The sequence below is a fragment of the Stylophora pistillata genome, chromosome 11, assembly GCF_964205215.1.
Source record: "Stylophora pistillata chromosome 11, jaStyPist1.2, whole genome shotgun sequence".
NCBI classification, from domain to species: Eukaryota; Metazoa; Cnidaria; class Anthozoa; order Scleractinia; family Pocilloporidae; genus Stylophora; species Stylophora pistillata.
The window spans coordinates 11242620-11266157 of record NC_142529.1 but is presented as its reverse complement, the minus strand read 5'-3'; the positions used below and the strand labels follow the sequence as shown (position 1 = coordinate 11266157).

The 23538-nt window shown below is 38.3% G+C and overlaps 1 protein-coding gene across 2 annotated transcripts; it reads right to left on the bottom strand.

The window, feature by feature from the left end:
- Positions 1–797: 797 nt before the first annotated feature.
- LOC111336895 (vitellogenin-1) lies at positions 798–17612 on the bottom strand. 2 transcript variants are annotated; one of them, XM_022943065.2, is made up of 27 exons: positions 17476–17612; positions 16894–16908; positions 16026–16171; positions 15334–15627; positions 14709–14885; positions 14126–14286; positions 13722–13765; positions 12913–13013; positions 12468–12631; positions 11794–11962; positions 11147–11296; positions 10615–10809; positions 9964–10205; positions 9270–9361; positions 8700–8824; positions 7836–8048; positions 7093–7240; positions 6366–6597; positions 6078–6260; positions 5441–5540; positions 4805–5012; positions 4299–4573; positions 3936–4191; positions 3349–3476; positions 2605–2841; positions 1326–1513; positions 798–1029 (listed from the first exon to the last, which is right to left on the bottom strand). In XM_022943065.2, the coding sequence occupies exons 1-26, from the start codon at positions 17516–17518 to the stop codon at positions 1328–1330; spliced, it is 4284 nt and encodes a 1427-aa protein (XP_022798800.2). In that variant the 5' UTR covers positions 17519–17612; the 3' UTR covers positions 798–1029; positions 1326–1327. The 2 variants fall into 2 exon arrangements, with proteins under 2 accessions (XP_022798800.2, XP_022798801.2); XM_022943066.2 differs by having other exon boundaries at positions 798–1026.
- Between the last annotated feature and the right edge of the window lie 5926 nt (positions 17613–23538).

Sequence of the window (23538 nt, the reverse complement as noted above, 5' to 3'; positions counted from 1 at the left end):
GAATTCTTGTTTTTACTATGTCGCCTAGGTCAGTTCAGAGTTATTAACCATTAATTCATGATAAACAATGATCGCTGTTTTTCTTTCGACCGGAAGTGGTATCCAAAGGGAGATAAGTTTTTGTAACTAATCTCTTGCTAAATAACCAAAGGTATAAGTGAACATATATAGCCGGGGACTTCCATGAAATTTAACTGAAGCTGAAGGACGTATTTTTGTGTTCGTGTGATTTTCTATCATCTTTTTTATGATTTTTTATGGTTTTGTCTTTAATAGTTCTCCTTTTAGGCTTGGTTTATTTTGGTTTGTTTGCTTGTTTTTATTTTTGTTTTTTTTTTTTCGAGGGGGGAGGGGGAGGGGTTGCGCTTGAAGACACAGGAACGAGAATGGGGTCTGAGCTCTAAGGTATTGTGTTTGCTGTGGGGGGAAGAGATGGGGTCCTTCTGAAGAGACTACCTTCTCAATCAAAATATTATATTGTTTTGTCTTAATTCATCATGATCGTCAACATTAAGTGATTGTTCTTGATAGGGCCTCTTGTAAAACGTAGTCTGACGCAGGCCATGGTCTAATTTCACTCAGTCAAGGGAAAGTCCTTGAGTTGTCGTTATAAGGGCCTTATTTATTTGAAGACGTTAACTGTTTTTCCAATATTGGCTATTTGCCTTCTTGTCAGGTTCAGATCAAACGCTTGACTCTTTTGAAGATGCTTTAGGGTAAGGTTTCATTAACTATCGTCATCAACGGTCCATAGTCTTTAGGACATAAACAGAAGAAAGGTCACAACAACACCAGAATGCATGCTTCAAATTTATTTAAAATAAACCATCACCTAACTGTAAAATCCCAAAAACGAAAATTTGAGAAGAAAAGAACATTTTTTTTTCTAGCGTTCTGTTTGTATTTCTGATAAACAATAAAAAAATCTAAAACTAAGCGAAAAAAATTGTAGAAATTGAATTAAAAAAAGCGAAGCCGTTTCCGTACAGGTTGGTCTGAGTCTTGGGTTGTTGTTCTTCAGTGTCTCTGCTGGGAAAATTAAATCAAGGTTAGATTCTTAATTTATTGCAGTAAAAAATCTTCTACAATAACCAACACACTGGATCCACAAGACCAAGGGAGGAGAGTGTAGAGGGATAGATGTAACCTCCTCTTTCCTCTTTGTTGTGATTCAGTGTGTTGACTGGATGTATTTTACCGTCAAACAAGGAATCGTTACTGAGAATGGCCATCTATGAGGCTCTGAATTCTCTTTTTTTTTAACGTGCTTTTTCCGTTCATCAAATCTACTTAAATAGGAAAAAAAAATGATGGACTGTTATTGCCTTCAACACTTTTCCTGCCAGGACTTGATGAACTGGTCAAGCTGCTGCACTTTGTCCTTTGGGTCCCTGTACTCATTCCACTCTTCACCATCAGCGTCACCGCACAAACCACAAACACGACTGCGCAGAAAAGGCGAGGCGTACAGGTCGATCCGCTGATCTTGATCCATGGTAGCGTGCAGACCCATCTGAGAGAAGTTACAAAACCACAGAGTTAAAATCAGTATAATATCATGTAACTCACATGGAAAAAGTGTTTTGATTACGATGAGAGTTAAACGAAATATTTGTATGGTTTTGTTTGGCGTTTGGTAAGGGTTTGTTGAAGCGCAAGGGAGTTATGATTTTCTTTCTCTTCAAGACTGCCTTTTTTGCGCTCATTTGTAAATGACTTGTGAATCAAATTCTGGCTTACTTATTCTATATAAGACGACTGTGATAGAAAAAGAGTAACGGTTTTTCAGCTGGATTGGGTCAGGCATTGGGAACGTCAAAGTTTACCTGATATGTCTGTAGATTAAATAAAATTCAAGAACACTCAAAAAAGAAACAACTTTGAGTTTAAATTTACAAGACATGTTTCGACATTCTCATGTCATCTTCAGTTGCAAATGAGCAATTAACTGTTGTACATTTGAATTTATATTAAGGTACGTTACAAACTACGTTTCAGGGCTTACGTTACATTTGAATGTTAAAAACGCGAAAAATGTAAATAGCGCGCGCTTGACTAGATCAAAAAATAATTATATAAATAAATAAATAATAAAAATAAATTAAAAGACCAAGGAACAACATAATTAAAAGGAAAGAGACAATTCTAGATGTTTCAATTGCTGATTAAGGATAGGTTTTAACTTGCAAATTTAAACTCAAAGTTGTTGTTTCTTTTTTGAGAGTTATTGTCACTCTGCTGTCTTTAAGTCCTTTTGGTAACAAAATTCAAGAACAGTATTTCCCATACTCGTTTAGCACTTTGTGTATAAACTACACGATTCTTTTTAGTGTCATAATGATATTTACAAGTGCTGAATGTAACGTAATTGCTACTCATGTCATGTAATTATTACTTACTATTATGGATATGTCTACCACGATTTATTTTGAAGGCAAGAAAAGAGAAAAAAAATTTCGCCCAATTTACAAAAAAGGCGGGAAAAAAACTAAAGATCACTATGGTTTTCTTTGAAATTTGACACCTTTTCCTTCCTGGCTAGTTTTGGCTTGTTTTAAATCGGCTCACATCACCTGCAGGTATTTGACAAGGAATATCTCCTACCTTTGTTGACAGCTGAACCTGAGTCTTCCCATCAGCCCGTTGTGCTTTGTGGACAGAAACTCCACCTAGTTTCGATTTACATGCCTTCTGAGAACAGTCCGCTCTCTTGCCGTCAATCAAAGTGGTGCCGTCTGGTTTAACGACACATCTAACTGACTCTTGGGCTTGTTGTTGGAATGAATGGCGGATGCTTACAATTAGGGTCTTTAGACCTTGCTCGTCAATTTGCACAGAGACCTGACAAGTAAGGAGAATTGAGTCATAGATAATTTTTGGAATAAATTATGATGGGAATCATATGTGTCGAATGTAAGCCAGGTTTGCTACCTCCCCCACCCCTCCCATGCGACAAAAAAAAGGAATACCGCTGAACCACGAAAGGGAAACATCGACGCGCCTCCCGTGAGGGAATATATCGTAACTCTTGCAAATGCAAAGGTATAACCTGAAATGGTGAAATAAGTCGACATTAATTAAATGCAGTGTTAACAATTATAAAATACTGAAATATCTTCAGTCAGCTAAAGCAGTTGTTAAAACTTCAGCTTTTCCTTATACGCTTAGACTACCTGATACAAAATCCAGAGCACCGAGATAACAAGGTGCTGGAGCATCCGATGGTTTTTTGATTACATATCGATCTGGGCATCAGTTAACCATCATGAAATCGGCCTGTGGTGTTTTTGTTTTATTTTATACATCCGACTTTCAAAGTCATCTGAGCTTTGAAAGAGGCAGCCTCACCTGGATTCTAGATTGCTTGTCTTTCCTTTGTTCCTTTGCAAGAGTATATGGACAACCGCCCTTAATGTTGTGTTCGTACTGTAGTTGGTCAAACACCTTAATGTTGTCTTTTTGGACCTCACACTTGGCTACGAAAGAGAAGATAAGACTTCGAAATAAACAATGAATACCTTGCAGATGTTTAAGCAACAACGACGAGATACAGTTCGAAATAAAATGCGGTAACTTTTGCCGTAATCATAGGTTTAATGATTGTCCATGTTTATCGTGTCATTTCATTTGTCTGTTTTTCATTTATCAGAACTTTAGTTGAAGAGGAAAGTTCAAAATTCCTTCAGGAATGCCCGCCCTATTCCAAAACAAAGCTTTACACCCTAATACCCAAAAGCCGAGTAGACGGTCCAAAACTCTATCTTTCTGGCTTTGTTTTCATCAGTGTTTACATATTTTATATCACAATACAAAATAGGATGTTTTGAAAGTTCTCTGAATTCTCTTCAAAACCCCGCAAGGCAGGTAAGGCAACTTTCTCTTTCTTGCGGAACTGTGATAAACGAGAACTCTCAAGCTTTTAATGATTATCTCACCATAGAAGTAGTTCTTGATTTCTTGTAAAGAAGACGGAAAATGATCCACTCTCAAGGGTAGATTAAGGCCAGTTCTCTCAACAATAGCGTCTGGAGTTCTCATCTTCAGCCTAGCAGTCAGAGGCGACGTAAGAGCAAACTCAATCTGTACTTGGTTTTGGGATTGTTCTGGACGCCTGATCCAAGCAAACTGTTGAAGGAAATACCAGATCTGTGGCTCCCAGTTGTAGAAGAAGGTTACCCACTGCTCTGGGACCTAAAAATCATGAAAAAAAGAAAACTCAGCTAAAAAATCTTGGGAAGCAATTAAAAAGAGAAGTAAAGTGTCAATTTTCTCTGGAATTAAAAGGAGTTTATGCTTACTTTTGTCCACTGCAACATCAGACGCGCCGTTTTTCCCTGATCTTGAACCTGCCCAGATGCGGAGACCTGATACTGAAGTTTTCCTCTTCCAAATTCTAGTTTCATTTCTCCGTACCTTGCAGTCATTCTCGCCATTCCACCATCGTATCCCTCGGCCTGGATATCTCCTACTTGGATAGCCATCTGGTAAGCTGCTTTGTCCACGGTCATCCTGTAAGGGATTCGGCGACGAGCAGTTTGTGATGAAGCGTTGATAGAACCTTCAACTTGCCATTCTGTGGGAACAAAGTCAGTGTCATTGATTATCATTACACTGCTCATCTTTGCTGTGCGTAATTGCAAGGACAATTACTATGCCGACCTCAGCAAATAGCGACCTGGACCGCGAAATATGGGGATAAAAAAAAGCCAAAAGGAAATCCACCACAGGATCAATATTGTAGTGATTTCCGGTGTGAATTGATGCTAACAAATTCAGACCACTGTCACGTTTCTTTTTTAGTTACCTTTTTCACTTTTTTGGGTGACCTGACCCCTGCAATGTACAGCGGTTGGTTTGTCCGCGGCTGGTGCCATGGAAACGCGAAGCTTAGTCAAAGCAACTGCTGGGAAGACAGGAACCTGTTGAAGCCTCAAGGTGGGGAGGTCTGGAACCCACCCTTCGGCACAAATCTGGACTCCAAACAAATCCTCTCCCTTACAAGGCACCTGAACCTTGAAAAGAGAGAGAAAAAAAAGGAAACTGGAAGCATTGCTCCTTTTTCCCGCTCTCATTATGCGAATTTGGTATCATTTCACTCGCATTAATTATACTTTCTGATAGGCCCTTGACTTTGATTGCAAATTATGTTTGCCTTCTTAGTAGTCCAATACATGTCTAAAAATGAAAAAAAGGGGACTAACTCTAAGATTAGCACCAAGCAGTGAGATTATATCTTTTAAAATATATCTTTTTGGCATTAAAGGTAATCTCGTATTGGATTAGGCTCGCTTTCCAGTGCGGCGGGATTTAGCCAATCAGGTGTACTCGTGGTTTTCCGTATGCGAAGTGCTCATGACATCCTGTGATATTTGACATTGTTTTTAATTTTCAAAACCCACTCCGAAAGCCCACGACAGTCTAGCTGCCACAATCCTTTTACCTGTTTAAGATGAGGCGTCTTAAAATCAAAACGAAGTTGCTTCTCCTCCTCTTGACAGGTCTTAGGGTCTTTTTCAGCAACAAATCCATGTGCGTCTGACCTAAAAATGAATTCAGTCATATTGATCGCCACATGATTGCCCTTACTCATTGGAAGAGTCTGGTTTGCATCAAAGCAAATATTTCAGCTGATAATTTGCCTCAATCTTTCACCAATGTGGTAATATTTGTGACGGGGATAATACTTGGTTCGAAAAGAGTTCGATTTGTTTAAATTTAATTCATTGTAACATTTTGTGCAGTAAACATTCTTGTTTATCCTGATACTTCATATAATCGGTTTAATTGTGCATCTAGTCAATATTTTAACTGTGCATTTTTATCATTTTATTCTGAAAATATTACCATCCCAACATTTAAATATCCTTCATTGACTCTCACTCGCTAATGCATTAAAAAATCCTTTCTGTTATAACAGGTAATGAAGAAATCAAAATAATATATACTTGATTTAGGTGACAGAACTCAATTTATGGAAAGGTACTGGGGACTATTAGGCGCGGAAAATTGTTTCCTTGTCACCCCATAACTCTTGCCATGTCCTTCCTTCCTCCGTGATCCCAAGGCGCAACACTTACTGCATATTTAAGATATTCCTTTGTTGCTGAGGTACGTTGTAAGTTATTGAGAACTCTTGACCGGCAGCATAGTTAGCATCAGCTTTATGTTCCGTGTTAGAATGTGCAGCGGCTTTCACCCTTACTCCCATGCGCAGGAAAGGAGTGTGAATTCCGACTTGTGCCTGCTCGTGGGCACCAATGCTGAAAAAAGAGTTATTAACAAAAATTACCAAACAAGCATTTAAAGAAAAGAACACAAAATAAAACATGCAGTTTGAGGAGACAAGTAGAAGAACATATTCGTACACTGGTTTTATCTCAGTGGTGGCTGTTAGTTTCTGGAGCAGTAGTAGGGTGGCGATGGAAGGCTCAACGTTAATTTTGGCGGCCACAGTGACCTTGGCAACTGCTGCAGTTCGGTGCTGGAAGTCAAGAGGGATTCCTGCCAGTGTTGGCACCACACGGCGCGCGTTGTTTGCCATGAAGGCTTTCTCAAAGGCTTGCTTAATTTCAATACCTTTCGGTGTGATCACGATTGCTGTGAAATAAGAGCAATTGAAAAACTGATGAACTATGCCAGAACATCTTGGCGCCGTGTAAAACTATATTCCGAGTTTAAAAGAGACTAAAGAGATATTTTTGGTGAAAAAACTCAAAAGAGGCCATTCTAAACTGATATGACGCCATGATATATCCGTAGTTGCGGCCCTCAAAAAACAATGAAATGAAAATTTATGGAAAGCATTTAGCCAATCAGAACTGATACAATCCGACTAATGAATAATAATAATGATAATATGGTATTTACACATACAAGAGTAACATCAAAACTTGTGGAAAATACTTTTAAAGCGTTTATGGTAAAGCAATTATTCGATTCGGTTTAATATGAAGCCGAGAATTTTTTTTGTGGCGTTGGTTTGGCTTTGTCCCCCTCAGCTTTTTGCTCCACCCAATTACCCCAACTTTGGCCTTAGTGACTCTTAGTATCGCGCTCAACCTTATCCTATACTGTTATTTACTGTTTATTTACTTCTGTCAGCGTTTTCAATTCGATCTTTCTTTCCCAGCATAAGATCTGCGACGTCTTGTGAAAACTGTTTGATATCTTCTTGTCTGATTTCCATGTATTTCACCTCGTCACCAAACAACTTCAGGTAAGCTGACATCCGTTGACGATTCTATAAATCATATCAACTGTCTTTTTAGCAAGTTTTGATTTAATTTTATTCGCCTTCTTTTATTATTGTTTTTTCTAATCTAAGTATCATTTCTGAAATAAGTAATGTGGTGTGATTTTCAGTTTTCGCGACGTGCACCTACCCAGGTAACCTAAGTGTGACATATCTACTCTTATATCAAAACCACTTCCCTTTTCTTAATTGTCCTGACAAGGAAAGGGAAGAGAGTCGTAGGGAAAGAAAAATTTCGGTACTCCATGCTTCATATTTTGTGTTGAATACATGACCTCGCATTGAAAACAAAAACTTTCCTTTCTAGTTTAATTAAACAACTACCAAATTTGTTTCACTTGAAATAGTGTGGCACTCAGCGCACTAAATTGTTCGACCTGAGAGGTTATGCGCTGAGTCTCCCAGGACAGTTTTTATTAGATGCCTTGTGCAGAGATTCTGCTGACCCACCAAGGCAATATCACCTAGTTGAATTATGGATCGTCATTTAAAGTCTGCTTTACATTGTCTTGAAACTGTAATGATAATTTATGCGCGGGTCATTGTTGGGAGCGAGAGGGCTAAACACGTCAGGTTGAATTACCTCTTGGTCATGACGAGTAGCGGGACGAATTATTTTTGGGGTGCCTTCTGATTCTCCATCTTCTGATTTCACTTCCTTGGAAGTCTCATCTTCCGAGCTCTCTTTGTTGAAGAAGGAGTTGATTGCTCCCCACAGAGATCGTTTGTGTCGTTTGCGAACTTCGGAAATTACCTGCTCAATAACGTAGTCCATGTTTTCGATTCGAGCACCAAACTTCGAGAAGATAAAATGAAAAATAAAAAAGGGAGTGTTCTGTAAGTTACTGAAATGTTCGATTTAGTTGCGAACACAATTCAAGATTTCTCTTCGAGTTCTTTTTAGGTCCAGGAAACTCTACAACCCTTTAAACAAGATACAACACTAAAACTAATAGTACATCACTCATTCGCATTTTGCCATGCCTAATGTACATACAAGCTGAGTAAATTTTCTCTGAGTTCTCACTGGCTGCTCATTATTTTCTTTTCATTCTGATTGGCTGTTTGTTTTTGCGACAACAAATAGAAAGTTATGTGACACACTCATAGTTAATCTTTGACACAGGTGCGGTCAACCTGTGAAGTAGAATGCGGTGCGAAGTTGCTTTCTGTCATTTTAGATCCATAGCAAGTGACCCTAAAGTCTGTTTCTTAACTTGAGGCTATCTAGCTTTCATTAGACAATTTAAAGAACGTTTATAAGACTCTAATGACATTCATGCGTTTAAAGGCTATCAAAGACGCCATGCCTTTGATACTATGATGCTGTATGGTGAAGTTCGTTACCCCGACATGGTGGATTCATGAGCCACCTGCTAATATGACAATTATATGACACTATTATGAGGTAGATACGGCGCAATTGCAGTATTATTACTATATTTACCTCCAATGCACTCATTTGGTAGCCTAACACCTGCATTCGGATCTGTGCGTTGAGGTTTCGTGGCAGCATACTGTCAGGAACATCCATTCTGTTTGCCTCGAACTCAAATCCCGCTTGGAATTTCTCTGTTTTTTAAAAATGACAGAGAGGAACTTAGATTTATTACAAAGTAACGAGCCTATTAACATGGAAACCTAAAGTATAGATATATCAGACATTTTATCAATAACTAAAAACGATGAATCGACCCAATATCGGATATATCACTCTTTCGTGAGATGGCAAATGCAACCTTTTGAGTCGCGGAGTGGACAAACAGTAAAAGAACAGCGGCAAAGATTACATTCAAAACGCAATACGATGAATCAGGATGTAGGTGATTAGCATGGACAACAGACGATGATATCGAAAAAAGCTAGTTTAGGATTTTTAAGATGTGCGTGATATGGCTCCAAGAAAGCACTTATGAAACCAGCGGTCTCAGGTCTGTACTTAAGCCCACCTAACCATTGATCAGGTCTTTGTTCGTATTAAACGCCTGCTCAGTATTCGTCGGCCAAATTGCCTTACCTGAATATTGCGCCCATCGCATTCCTTTAGAGTATCCTGGACCATAACTCATCTTAGGCATAAGACGGAGAGCCAGGCGAGCCTGCATGCACCTGAAATTAGAATAAGCGGTTCTTACAAACTGAGCATATTTCGAAACAATAATTTGAAACGCCAAATATGTAATCATTTACTAATTAAATCAATAAACAGAGGACATTAACTATTTTAATAATTTTTCATCGCGACTCAATGTGTAAAGGTAACATTTAATTTGCGTCTCTATTTAGTTAAAACTATGAAAGACTGGGCTCAGTAACGATCATCGGTAGTCTACGAACTGTTCAAAAAAATATTGGCATAGTACTACGTCGTCTATTAGAGGCAAATATCCAGAAAGTCTCTCTGCTAGTTGTTTGTAATTACAAAACACATCTACTCAGGTTAGAGTTTTGCTGTTTTTTTTTTCTTTATAAAAATCAAGGAAATCTCACAGATAAAATTTGAATTACTGTGAATCCTCCCTAAAAAGTAAATTTTGAAATAGGATGTGATAACAAAATGTTTAAGCTTTTTAAGCTACCGGCCTAAAGTGTCCGTATGGAAGCAATTTCACGAATTTCTGGTGGAAGATGGTCTCATTTGCCTGAACTGTATTTTTCTTATATTGGTTTGCTTGTTTTAATACATATTCATATAGAAAATGACTCATTACCTGTGCTTCGTCAAGACATTGTTCTGGTAGGCCAAAGCTGCTAGATGAGATAAAACAAATGAAGCCACCTGGTTACTGCGGGGGCCTGGAGCAGCACAAGTGATCTCACGTTTCACAATATTGGCGAGAGCCTGCAGTGTTGCAAAGTTGGGTTCGGAATTCAGCAACATAATGAAAACGGCCATGCGCAGTTCAGGGCTTTCTCTTGCGTCAGCAAAGATAGATATCAGCGATGGAGTAGCCTGGAATAAAACGAAAAGATTCAAAGTTAAAATCAGCCACCATAGTTATTTCATTTGATTAAGATTGTGATTACAAAAATTTGGCACATATCAGTCTCAAAGACTTTCCGCCTTCCCAAGACTGTCGTAGCCGGACCAAAAGAAAGTGTATGTATTGAAGTTAGGTACATAAAAATTTCGAGATGAAAATCGCTTCATCTGCGGTGAAATCATTTCACTTAATTTCGAATCGTTTGGTAAATTGCGCCCGCTAAGCATCTTCGGCGCTTGTACTCGTATCCTCAATAATGGCCAAATTACTGCGTTTCGACACCCCGCGTTTTGTTGCAAAACCAGTCTAATATGGCCGACGCCACGTCTCGTGTTAGTCATCCTAAATTGATAAGTCCTAAGGACTCATAGTACTTACTGTTTGCCTGGCCTGACGGATGATGTGTCTGTGAGCCCAAACACATTCCACCCTGATGTACAGTGACTCATCACGGTCCCTGAGAATCTTTTGCAGAACTGGTTGTGCTTGAGGGCTCGCTGAATTCCCAATAGCTTTGATATACATTACTCTCTCTTGTTCGGTCGTTTTGCCAGCAAGACGATCGAGTATCTTCTGTTGAGAGTAAGTAACGGTCGAAAGAATAGTAATTATCACGAGCATTAAGACAGAGTATGACATTTTTCAATTGACTCTCACGGAAACTTATACTTCCTATGGAGGTCATATGCTGGTCTGAATACACAAAATTAGGTTATAATTAGCTTTGGTTGATTGCCTAGAGTCTTTATGTAACTGCAATTTCCTCAGCACCATGCGACAAATTTCTTAAACACAAATAACCTGTCAAAATGCTCATTATTCAGTCAATATGAACATCGAAGCATTTCGGTAATTCATTATTGATAGATAGACTTGTCATAGGGTGATATGTTGGCCAGGATTATATTACCTGGGTACACTCATTACAAGCAGCCTTAGCTTTGGTGTCCTGCTGGAGACTGGGTCTCTGACGTATCTTTCGCACCAGGGCCCCTAATGTGAGCATGCATTGACGACGAGCTGATATATCCCTTTTAACCTCAGCGTGCTCGCATAGTTCCTAAAACACCAAAATAGAAGAAGAAAACAAACAAACAACCAATCAGTTGCTTCTAATCTATGAGTTTACATGGACTCAAAATATCTTAAGAACAGAATTATCATAGTTTCTTCCTCGAACACTTGACAAAACTCAGCCAAAAAATATTGTAGTATTTCGTAAAAAAAGTTTGTGTTTGTCCATTGTGGTAAAGCACAATAATAATAAAGTATTATCGTTTGTCTCACGATTTGGTCACTTACGACGATGTTACTTTACCATTATTACTGTAGTCGTTTGATCGCGAAAATGCATGTTGTATAGTTATGTTACACTTAGAGCGATATGAGCTAGAGTTGCCTTCGTAAGTTTCCCGCTAAAAAGCGCTTTCAATGGATAGATGATCTCAACTGACGCTTTTCACTTTTTAGAAAGATCGTTGCCTCTTCAGACAATTTATACTGCATTTTTATAGACGTACACGCTAGTTGGTCACTAGTCAGCTTTGTCTCACTTACCCAAGCAGCATCAATGTGGTCAGCGGTTGGTCGTGGAGCGAACGCCAGTCCCAAAAATACTCGTTTGAGTTCTTCTGCTTTGTTGATTTTCCTCTCTTGGATCTTTTTCTTTAGAACTTGGAAAGCCTCACGGGTCCCCACAAAGGAGAGAGCATCGATACAATATTTCCTTGTGAACAAATTTTCGAAACGTTAACCCTAAATGATCCCAATTAGTCTGCGATCAAGAGAAAATGGTTTTATCCTTCAACCTTTTGTTATAAACGGCTGTTAATGATGGAAGATTCAAATTCCAAAAATTTACACTATCAGCACTGGTTTTGTTGCCAAACTTGCGTAAGTCCTAACTAATCATCAGATCTGAGCCCAGTTGTTCCGAATAGTTCCGATGTAACCCAGGGTTAAATTTTAATCCAAGTTTCTATATTTCTCTGTTCAAGAGCCATTTTGGGATATTTTTTTTTTCAATTCTTTTCAGAGCATTCAATCATCAAGTAGTAGACAAATGGACTTAAAATAATTTTCTTTTAAAGCTTTCAGATCTGAAATCAAATTTTCTTTTAAAGCTTTCAGATCTGAAATCAAATTTTACATTAACTCTGGGTTATCTTAACCCACCTTCAAACAACCCGACAAGGTATTCATATAAAACACACATATATTAACTAATTTACCTCTCGGATGCGTCTCGCCGGGATAACATGTTATCAGCCAGTTTCATGGCGGTTTCCTGATTGCATTTTCTCAGCTGCTGTACCAAGTTAGCAAACATCTCAGCTGCCCTTTGGCCGTCTCTCTGGTTAATGGCTTTGCACATTTCGTCTGAAGCATTTTGCGCCTGCACGCAAAATCAGTTATCAAATTTATCCTTAACGGTATGATAATGTATACATAAGAATGATTTTCTGTAGCCGAAGAAAACTCTTTCGAACTATTACACCTTGGTCTTATAGTGATCCTCTGGACCGGGATATGTGCCAAGTTAAAGATGTAAGGAAACCGAAAATGAAGATCTTTTCCCCCAGCAAAAATTTGAGCTTTTTCAACTTTTGATAAATTTAGCAGTGGTAAATTCAATGTGAAAAACCGAAGAGAATTGTAAACTGACACTAGTGTTACCTGTCTGGAAGTTTCCTGCTGACATTGAGTATTATTGCGATCTCGTCGCTCGGGATTCTCAGCGACAAACCGATGAGTTGTTGTCCTGGCAAGTGTCTTAGCTGGTCAAAGCAAAAAACAAAACAAAATTAAACTAAAAAAGTAGGGACACTTATCCACAATTCCTTCAAGTGAAAAATTATCTTAAAAATTTTCCATCCATTCTCTCTCTTTCCCCACAGATGATTATTGTGATATTGACCAATCCTTGCAGTGGGCTCATGTTCAAGAATCGAATTTATGGCCTTGATATTTTCAAATTGTCAAACACTGTTTCGTCAAAGACTCAGAAGTATTAGTTTTCCTAAACCCCCATCGATGTCTAAAAGAACGGTGTTAAAATGAATATGAATGCGATCTTCGCAGTACTGAAAGGTGTTAAGTCCGGCAGACTGTGTATTCTGGGAAAATTGAGCTCATTTTTCAAATTCGTAATTTGCAATCTGTTTCAATCTCTTCCATCACTGGCTATTTTGGTTTCCTCTCGATTCCTCTTTGTTTCTCTATCCTACAGAGCTAATGCTATGTAATCTCCGTCCTTAAATTGATGGTTGTCTTCCCTAGACAAGAAAAAAGATTCAACACTAAAGACCCGCCCGCTTCCTTTTTCGCAAACTTGACATCAACCTTCTCAATGTTACTCTGAATATTATTTCTGAGAGCTTATATTGTAATCCCCGGTTAACGACTATTTCTACTTTCAGTTGCTGTTTTATCGGCAGTGAGTGATCATGTAGTGTAAGGAGAATGTGAACTGTCATAATACTCACATGGCTGTCCAGCGTCAGATGTTCCATGAAACTCCAAACATTGCCTGTTGGTGAGAGGTGAAAACGATGAAGTTTGAGAGATAAATCGCAACCTACTTGATTTCTGACCTGCATACAACCAGACTGAAAGGGGTCAAAACCACACTGAATGTTAGATAAGCCATAAAACAGTGTACGAGCGACTCAACCAACAGAAATCCGGAACAAGAACGAGTTACGTCAACGCACTTTTCTTCCCTTGCAGATGAAATTAAACTTTTCTGACCATATTTGTAACGTTCGTTCAATTCCAAGCCTTCCCGGAGCGTAAATTTTCAGTAAAGTCTTCTTTTAGCCCAAATCATTTCTCCAAAAAGAAAATAATTTTCACATTGCAAAATTACAGATCATAACTGGAACTGTACCTTGCTGAAGCCGTCAGCTGTCCTCCAGCTTGACTGAATGGTGTGACTACATGTTTTTCCACAGCTTCAGCCCATTTGATGGTATAACCGTATCTCTCATTTCCACTCAGGGTATATTCGATCTGACCAGCTGACTGGTGATATGGTACATTACCCACGCTCTGCAGGGAAAGAAATCTCATCGTATTATGCCTACTGCTGCTTTAGGTGTCACTTCTTTTTGGCACAATTTTCTATAAAAGCACAGCACTGGGAGTGACAAATCATCGAATATCCCATTTTTTCTCCCCCTTCCTTCCATGATTTCCAGTAGTTCCTCCATCCTGCACCATAGCAGCGTAAGTTTATCATTTGAAATATGTTCTATCCTCACTTCCTTTTTGCCTTTTCTTTGCCCATTTGTTGTCTGCTTACCCTGGCAGCATGCTGGTTGTTACGACCATTTTCTTTCTCGTCTTATCTGACTTGTTCGGGTTATGAAACATACTTTCCGATAGAAAAGAGTTAAATTCTCCAGAAGTATACTCATCTCAGAAGATGATAGGACTAGGAAAAGTCCCAAACATGTATAAGGGTCCCTTACCTGTTGGCATTTTTCGCACCATCTTCCGTAAAAATTACTCTGACTAAATTCTGGTCGGTGTCGGCATTTCTGGTAGTTAATAACTTTGGTTACTTTTGTAACCTGTTCCTTCTGTCCAGCTTGGCAGTTGTCACATTGAATGACGTACGAAACCTGGCAATCACCCACTGCAGTGGTCTATAAAAAGGTTAAAAAAGAAGTTGGACATGGTTTTGCTAAAAAAAACAAAAATACTGGCGAACCAAAAAGTAGGGCGCTTTTTTTTCCAACTGTAATTCGCTACAATCTTAGAAACACGACGCTTAGGGATCTCGTTTAACCACCATTCTAGTTCTTAGAATTGATAATAGTAGTAATTTTCAGCGAGTCATTCACAAAATATTTCGATACCTTTGTTGCCATTTCTTCCTTACTCGAAATACGAATACTTCAAACTGGTAGGGTACATCGCCAGAGCATAGTAACAATCGTAATCATTATTTTGTAACATCTCCTTACTACATTTACTCATGCTTTGAAACGAACCCTATCTTTTCAAACGCACATGGACGAGAAAGAATTACAGAATTGGTGGTCATATCACAGAAAAAAAAAACGGTAATGAAAGTTTAAATTAACTTCTAACCTCAAATTGAGTGACAAATCGTTTGCCGTTCTTCCCTTGTGATTTGTATTGTTGACGTGGTGACATTTGGAAAAGGTTTGCAAGACCGCGTTTGATGTTCAGCGACCATTCCTGGTCTTTAGGATCCGCATAGACTTGTTTAATACTGCCATCTTGTGCCTTAAAAGCAAGTTTCACTGGTAGGGCAAGGAAACCTTGCATTTTTGCCACGATCTTTGGGTCTGCTTCTGTCTCCTTCTGCTGCTTAGGGTCCTGAAGGTTTCCTTCCACTTGTACAACTTGAATGTTTGCCAGCTGAGGAGATGGAATTAAATTCAGTGCTAACGCATTCATTCCATCATTTGGCCCCATATATTCCTCATCCAAAGTCAATTTTAATGGATCCGTTTGGAATGAATTCACTCTGTTCCGTTAGCCTCCTCTAAGTAACCTTGTTCTCCCAAAAGCATGTCTTAACTCAATTTATATTTTGAATTTCAGTAATGATTCACAAAGGCAGACGAAACGCTGATAAAAAAACAACAACACACTTATAGTAAATCAGTCGAGCTTTGAATTTATGATTATGAACTGCTGCAAACATAATGCTTGGTCTTGAAAACAGCACATATGAATATAAGAAAATCAAAACTTTATTTCAAAGTTTATTTTGTTTTCATTGTCGAGTGATATTAGGAAATAAAATCACTTACCCTCAGTTGAAGCTCGGTTTTCTCCAGTACATCCACATGAGCTTGACACCTCGCCCTAAGTCCTAGTGTCTTTGTTGATCCGCCGGGGATGGCGTGGTATACATCAGTTTGGTAGTTGTAAGTGTAACGCTTTCCCCTTTCGAAAGCTGAAAAGATACAATGCTATGAAATGAAAGGTCTTCGACTGATAATGAGAGCCGAGAATATTTCTGTTTACGGTTGGTTTTGCTTCGCTATTTTCTGTGACTGATCTAAAACGTTCGCTTCTTGCAGCTCAACTAATAAGATACAAAAAAAATCGCGACTTGGCCGCACTCATTTTCCTGAACTTGTAGCCGCTCACGTGAACTTTGCGTTGAGTTTTCATTGGCTCCCTCTGAAAATCATTGTAACTGCTTTCAGTTCATTTTAGCCCCTCAAAAATGGAAGACCCTCGATCAAAGTGGTATGGTATGATCATTAGTGGTATGGGCTTATATAAGAGCAAACCGGAGGGAATTTTCCATCGTATGGGAGAAAGAAGTTCTACCCCCTGCATCAAAGACATTGTTTTTGAAAACAACCAGACAATATTTTCAAAGCATGTACAAATTTTTTTCCACAAAGAGAATAACAAGCTACATGCACATTACAAACGCTGTCGAAAGGATGAAATATTTTCAGAGAAAATCTGATTTATAAATGACGCCATATATGAGTAAACCAGCGAAATGAAGTGGATGATGTCACATACGAACTTAAACAAAATTTCTAGTTAATTAAGATCAGTACCTCTGCATGTGACCCGCCAAAGTTCGTTTTATTTTACTTTCAATAACCAATGTGAAATAAATCTAATGTATGGTGAACACAGAACTATTTCTCTTACCTAAGGGCATTGGAGCTAAAAGAGACAGAAAGGAAGAAGACAGTAATAAATGAGTTCATAAATGAATAGTACTTCCTTAATGTTGGTTAAGGAAAAAATATTACTGGTTGGTGTAATGGTGATAATGATGAAAATAATGATAACGTATTTGTATGACGGATATGCTCTAATACACGTTACAACACTTTGTGTAAGACTCGATTGCATCCCCACCAAATATCCCTTTCAGGAAAATTATAAAATGGTCAAACAAATGTGAAATTCTTCCAAGTCAACAACTTTGCCGTCCCTGAAGGAACTACCTGTACGCCGCAACTTTTTGTCTTGAACCGGAGAGATCGCCAAAAATTTACGGGTAATCACGTCAATCTCCACCATTATTAACGATTCAGATCCCTTCACTGTTTGTTCGTACCCCTTAAAAATTTCCTTTTTTCTTATGCTTTCACACTGTTGAGTCCTTCAATGTGAGAATAGACTTATTCAGCGCGGCAAGAGCAAGCGCTGGAACGTTGTCTAAACATAGTGAAAAATTAGAAGAAACATTAAATGAAAGGAGAAATAAACCTTGTTTGTACTTACAAACTGCGCCAAGTGCAAGGAGAATCACCACAAATGCATTCATGGTGCTAAGCTTCGCTCGTAGCAACTTCTGTCGCAGTGACGAAAACGACAACGAAGTCAACTTTTATACCTTGTCAAGGTAAACACGCTTGCACACGTCGAAACTGGTAGCCACAACATAAGTGAAACTTTGCACGTTTGAACTTGAGGGATTTTATGCCAACTAGACGCTTATTAACCATATTTTGAAGCCATTCGGGAGAGAAGAATAGCAAACGTTACAAAGTAGCCAAAACAGCTGTAAAATTGGGTTCAATGTTCGTTTTACCGGGAGGTTCATAAACCTCACAGGAGACTAGTTTTGGTGAGATTGGTCACAACATACGCTAATTAAGCTAGGAAATTTCATTTTGAACGTTATATTTCTTGTTCGATCTCGTAAATTAGACACAAGTGAATTTGAAAACAAATTTCATTCGCCATGAAGAATGTACAAAGTCGTTCTTGGTCCTCAGCGCTCATCTCTGAATTTTTTGGTGTCACATTTTTGAGAGGTGCTCTCGTTTCTCAGAGCTCACAGGTGGCCTGGTGTTTTTATGGAATGGCTCCAGATTTTGAGTAGAATAGTGGTAGTTAGTCAAGAAGGATGCAATTTTGTTAACTGTTTTACAAACAGTGAAAAACAATTGGGAAAAAAAATTCTTGTGTAACCTTTGTACTTGTCATTACATTACAATTTCTCTTATAATTGTTTCATTTTGTTTGGAAACTGTATTTCATCAGCGACCCCTCGATGGAGGCTGACCTTTATTTCACATCGTTGAGACTGTTTGAAAACGCTATATGAATGAATTAGACGGACCGAATTTCAAATTCTATCCCAGTCTTCAGCATAATATTAAGCTGCTAAAGGACAGTGTTTACCAAGAAGAGAAACATCTTCCGATAGTAAATATAACAAAGAAATTTCAAAGCCATAAACTTGGCACATATCAAAACACTGCCGTGGGCTGTGTTTTTTCCTTTGAGTACACTTTTATTTGTAAACACTCTCAGCCAACGTTAGCGTACGCTCTTAAAAAGTAACATTGTATCTACATCGGCTAGTTTTCTGAAGTTTTACTTCGTCTTTACAGTTGTGAGGCCAAGATGAATTTATTTCATGATTCAATTCTTGTTTTTTCCTAAATATTTTTAAGATATCTGTATTGTAAAACAGACAGGCAGTGAGAATCTAAGGGAATTAATGTACTCAAAGGCATTAATTCTTCTATCAGCTCACAAAACCTTGCAAAAATATTCGGCGTCAAAATACATCGTTATTTGGATTTCCAGTATAATCAAAGAATAATCAAAATAAAATAGGCTTCTTTAAACGCTTACTTTCTTTACTTATAATAACTTTTCGATGGAGTAATTGAAAAACATTTGAAAATTCATTTGCTTAAAATATTCAGAACCACAAAGCAAATTCTCGCTATTCTTTTGACCAAAACCCCCTCTCAAAGCATGTCGAAAATGTTGACCTTTTCATGATTCAGATACAATGAATATACGAAGTTCATATATTTTGAACTGCGGTTGTAGATACGCATGATGCACGATCCTCGCAGTAGAGAGCGCTATTTATGCAATAGCGAAAATCAGACCTGAAAAAAAAATCAGGCATGTACGGGATTCGAACCACGGACCTCTGCGATACTAGTGCAGTGCTCTACCAATTGAACTAACAAGCCAACTGGGAGCAGGCCGTTAATTTGATTAGTAATAAACCCTTGATGATAATAAATCAGATACAATGAATATATGAAGTTCATATATTTTGAACTGCGGTTGTAGATACTTATGATGCACGATCCTCGCAGTAGAGAGCGCTATTAATGCAATAGCGAAAATCAGACCTGAAAAAAATCAGGCCTGTACGGGCCTCTACTGCAGGCCTCTACTGCGAGGATCGTGCATCATACGTATCTACAACCGCAGTTCAAAATATATGAACTTCATATATTCATTGTATCTGATTTATTATCATCACGGGTTTATTACGAATCAACTTAATGGCCTGCTTCCAGTTGGCTTGCTAGCTCAATTGGTAGAGCGCTGCACTAGTATTGCAGAGGTCCGTGGTTCGAATCCCGTACAGGCCTGATTTTTTTTTTTTTTTTCAGGTCTGATTTTCGCTATTGCATAAATAGCGCTCTCTAGTGCGAGGATCGTGCATCATACTTTGCATGATTGTTTAACGAAAAGCTAGAAGTAAAAATAAAACGGACTTTGGACAAATGGCAATGCGTATTCTGATTGGATATTTGGAAGCGTGATGTCGCGTGAGGTAAGTACTGGCTTAAACAGGGGTTAGCAAACGCGGACAAAAAAAAAGAACGTAAAAAATAGACAAAATAAAAAGAACAAACGAGTGAGTATTTGTATGTGTAAAAAAATAAAATATAATCATAGAAATCAAAGCAGCGACATCAGAGGTGCTCAGTTTTACATTACGTGTTGTCTTTTTCTAGATCACACCAGTGAAAACGATCTCCTTTTTTTTTTAAAAAATTACCATACTAGGTGAGAACTAACTTTCAGATTACATATCAGACTGTTTTTTTGTCTGAGTTGAATTTCATATCAGCTTTTGAAAAATGGCGAGCTTTTGAATCCATATACACCAAAGACTCGTTGATTTAATCTATCTGACCTTAATCGAAATACCTCTTTATCGTTTCTTTCAAAACTCAGCCAACCCAAACAAGGCTTTTTTTAAGCCGAATTTTCCACCCCACACACCGTCTCTAAACAAACAACTGCTCTTATCGGGAAATCCATCATTTTCCTATTATGACTAATCTCGTCAACAGACATAGAAATATGCTTTCAAGGGTCAAAAGTTTGTTTTGGTACGAAACTCCTAATACGAGAAACGTGCTGGATTGACTTTTAAGATGAAACGCCACAGGGAGAAATTTTCCCTTTGTTAGCTAATTATGATGTGAAATTGTATTCCGCTTTTTAACTGATAGCTGCAAAACGTTGGAGAGAGAAAGTATGATTTTATTGGGGAAAAATGACAAAAGCGCCCATGCAGAAATTGAAGAGTGAAAAAACTGCACACCTCGATTGAAATTAAATGATGCCCCTAGGATGCCAGTTAAGCGCTACATGCGGCTATGGTACGAAGTCACATGTTAAAAGTGAAAGTGATTTTATTTATAAAAACAACCACCCATAGGTTGACATTCAAAGTGAGAAATAGCAATTGAAAACAACGAAAGAGAACAACTTTAATCGTAAATATGAGCTGAGCTCAGCTACATTTGGGTAAGGGAGATATTTCATGGCTAGTTTGCAAGAACAATTGTATACGTTTGAAATTCAAGACGATTTGTCAAATTTGATGTACAACTGATAACTTAATTGCACTAAATAAAAGGGTAAGGCCAAACTCTCCATTAACCAAACTTTATTTTAACCACCTATCGTTGAGGTTTATAAGTATATAGTATGGATGTCCTATAAGACAGTTAACTGGACGAGAACACCAAAAAAGAAACACTAAACGAATCACGAGGTCCTTCGAAACGGCTCTAAACATAAAACTAATCTAGAGATCCTTCGGAGCTGTTCTTTACTGAATACTCCGCTACTGAAATATACAACTACGCAAATACTACTAATTGCGAACAAGATTATTCGACAGTGTCACCAGGTCGCATACAGTTTTCGACAACTACAAAAGTTATTACGTAATTTTCTTTGTTATTACAAGTTCTTGAACACCTTCCGCACAGGTTTTGTAATCAGTCTTTTCCACCACAGTATAAACTGGTATCCCACAGGGCATGTAACAGATCTCTCCTACTAACTTTATAAAGCCGACTTTTGAGTGTCAGCCATATTCATCCAAGCTATCATGGCCATGGACATAACTTTAAAGTCTTGCAAAAGAAAAATAAATGGTTACAGCTTTGATTTGGAGTTCCTTTTCTTGCAGCGAGTTTTGATCCCTTGACATTCGTTGTTGACTGCGTCAGTCACTGGAAATAATACGTTCAAACTCATTTCTGTGCTATGCAGAGATATTGAAATAATTTTTTCATGTTTCTTTTTTTTTAATTGATCTTATCTTCAACATGTTTAACAGTAAAGTATTTTCTGTAGCCGTGACCTGACTTTTCATATCTTTATCGTTATCATGCAAATCCAGATTCAAGAGTTCAAGAAGATTTATTCACTCGATTTCCGCTTCTCTCTGAGGATCATTCTTCTTTAGGCCAGGCTCCCCTGCCAAACAGCGGTTGATTACTGATTTCCTGCTGTTGTTTTATCTAGGGTAAGAGTTTAGTTTTATCTAGATAAAAAGCTTATTGTGACGCGATGAATTAGGCGCGGTCCTAAAAACTGCACATATGTTATAAGGTATTTCTTTCAACTTCCACCCTGATGCTCATTTGACATTTGTGGTTTATTTCACCAGGCTTTTGACTCAGCTCAGTTTTGGCGGTTAAACATTTTTTTTATTTTTTTTATTTGATTTATTTGTTTAAGCAGGTTGAATTTATTGGCAACTATTAAGCTGATGTGGACCTGCTGTTTTCCCACCCAACCCACCCCAGGGGAGGACATCCAGCACACAGTAATCTCGTGCGTGGGAAATTAACGTCTCTTACCCATTACCCTTAAGAGACGGGACCTCCGGCTTTACGTCTTATCCGAGAGACGAAGCAAAGTGGGTAAAGCATCTTGCTTAAGGATACAGCGACATGTCCCTGGTAGGACTTGAACCCGGGCCCTTCGACCCAGAGTCCAGCGCACTTAACCACTGGACCACTGACGCCCCACTAAAACATGCCACACAATGAAGACATGCAGCGCAATTAGTCATCCATAATGATAACATGCTTTCTCGCTCTAGCCTACAGCCGGAGTCAGGATGTTATACGCTTATGATTGTGCAGCGAAGCACCGTGTATAATTTAGAGCAAAAGGAGGCAGAGAGAGGACACGACAAGCTTATTATCTTCTCTCTCATCCTCAAATCATTCAAAAGAAATTGATCTCCCTTTCCCGCTCTACCCTTACTCTTAGAATCCAGTGAGGCAGCCAAATTTCTCACGAAGAGATTCGTGCTCATTCTACTTTTATGATTCATCCTGTTGAAAAGACTTTGATTACAAGAACTGAGTGGAAAGTGTTTGACACAGGACAATTACGTAATAACTTTTGTTGTTGTCGCATAACTGTATGCGACCTGGTGACACTCTTCGTCGAATAATCTTGTCAGCAATTAGTAGTCATTGCATGTAGTTATAGTTCTCTAGCAGAGTGTTTTAGAGAACCGTTTCGAAGGACATCGATATTAGTTTAGTATATTGTTTTTGGTGTTTCGTCTGACCACATCCAATTTTACGTACAGTCTTTAGAACGACCAAAGTAGTTTTCTAAAGAAGAATAGCACCTATCTTTGATACTCAGGAAGCCTCTAAGTTTCTCCACTGTTCGAAAATAAATATATCTACCTACTAAAAAACAAAACTTACCCTGGTCAGAGCTTTAGATGAGGGGATCTAGTATTGTGATGAGTTAATGTTATCAGATCTCTAGTGTTTTACTGTCACTTGCTAGCAACTTTTGGAAGCAATTAACGTAAAACTTTTCCTTTTAACTATGATGTGGGACGAAAATAGGTCAGATTGGAGTTGTCATATTTTAAGAATTATTGCAAAATTCTCATGATCTTGACCAATTTACAATAAACTAAGTAGAATGGTGACCACTTGGGAGAATTTCGTATCAATTCTTCGAAGTTACGGTCTAAGCAAAATAGATGCGGGAGAGAAATGAGGAATGGATCTCTATCAGCTCGTTTTCTTTCCAATGACTCTCAGAGCATCGTCTTTTCTGTCGCAGCTTATCATGTGTCACTTAAATAGCGCCTGGCGACGAGTTCTGAGGAGGTCATTATTTCTTCTTTAATTTCCGTCATAATTATGAACTTGAAAGACCAAAGTTATGTTTTAGGAAGAAATGAAGGATCTTGCTAGTATCGACTGTCTTTCTCATCTGGACACAACAAAAGAGTTT

Bases quoted from the DNA above. Each gene is read 5' to 3' on its own strand.
- LOC111336895 (XM_022943065.2), bottom strand. From the start codon at position 17,518: ATGAATGCATTTGTGGTGATTCTCCTTGCACTTGGCGCAGTTT. The intron at 6,261-6,365 runs GTACGAATATGT...CTCTTTTTTCAG, and splicing joins ACCACTGAGATAAAACCAGT to CATTGGTGCCCACGAGCAGG. The intron at 5,013-5,440 runs GTAAAAGGATTG...TCTCTTTTCAAG, and splicing joins AGACGCCTCATCTTAAACAG to GTTCAGGTGCCTTGTAAGGG.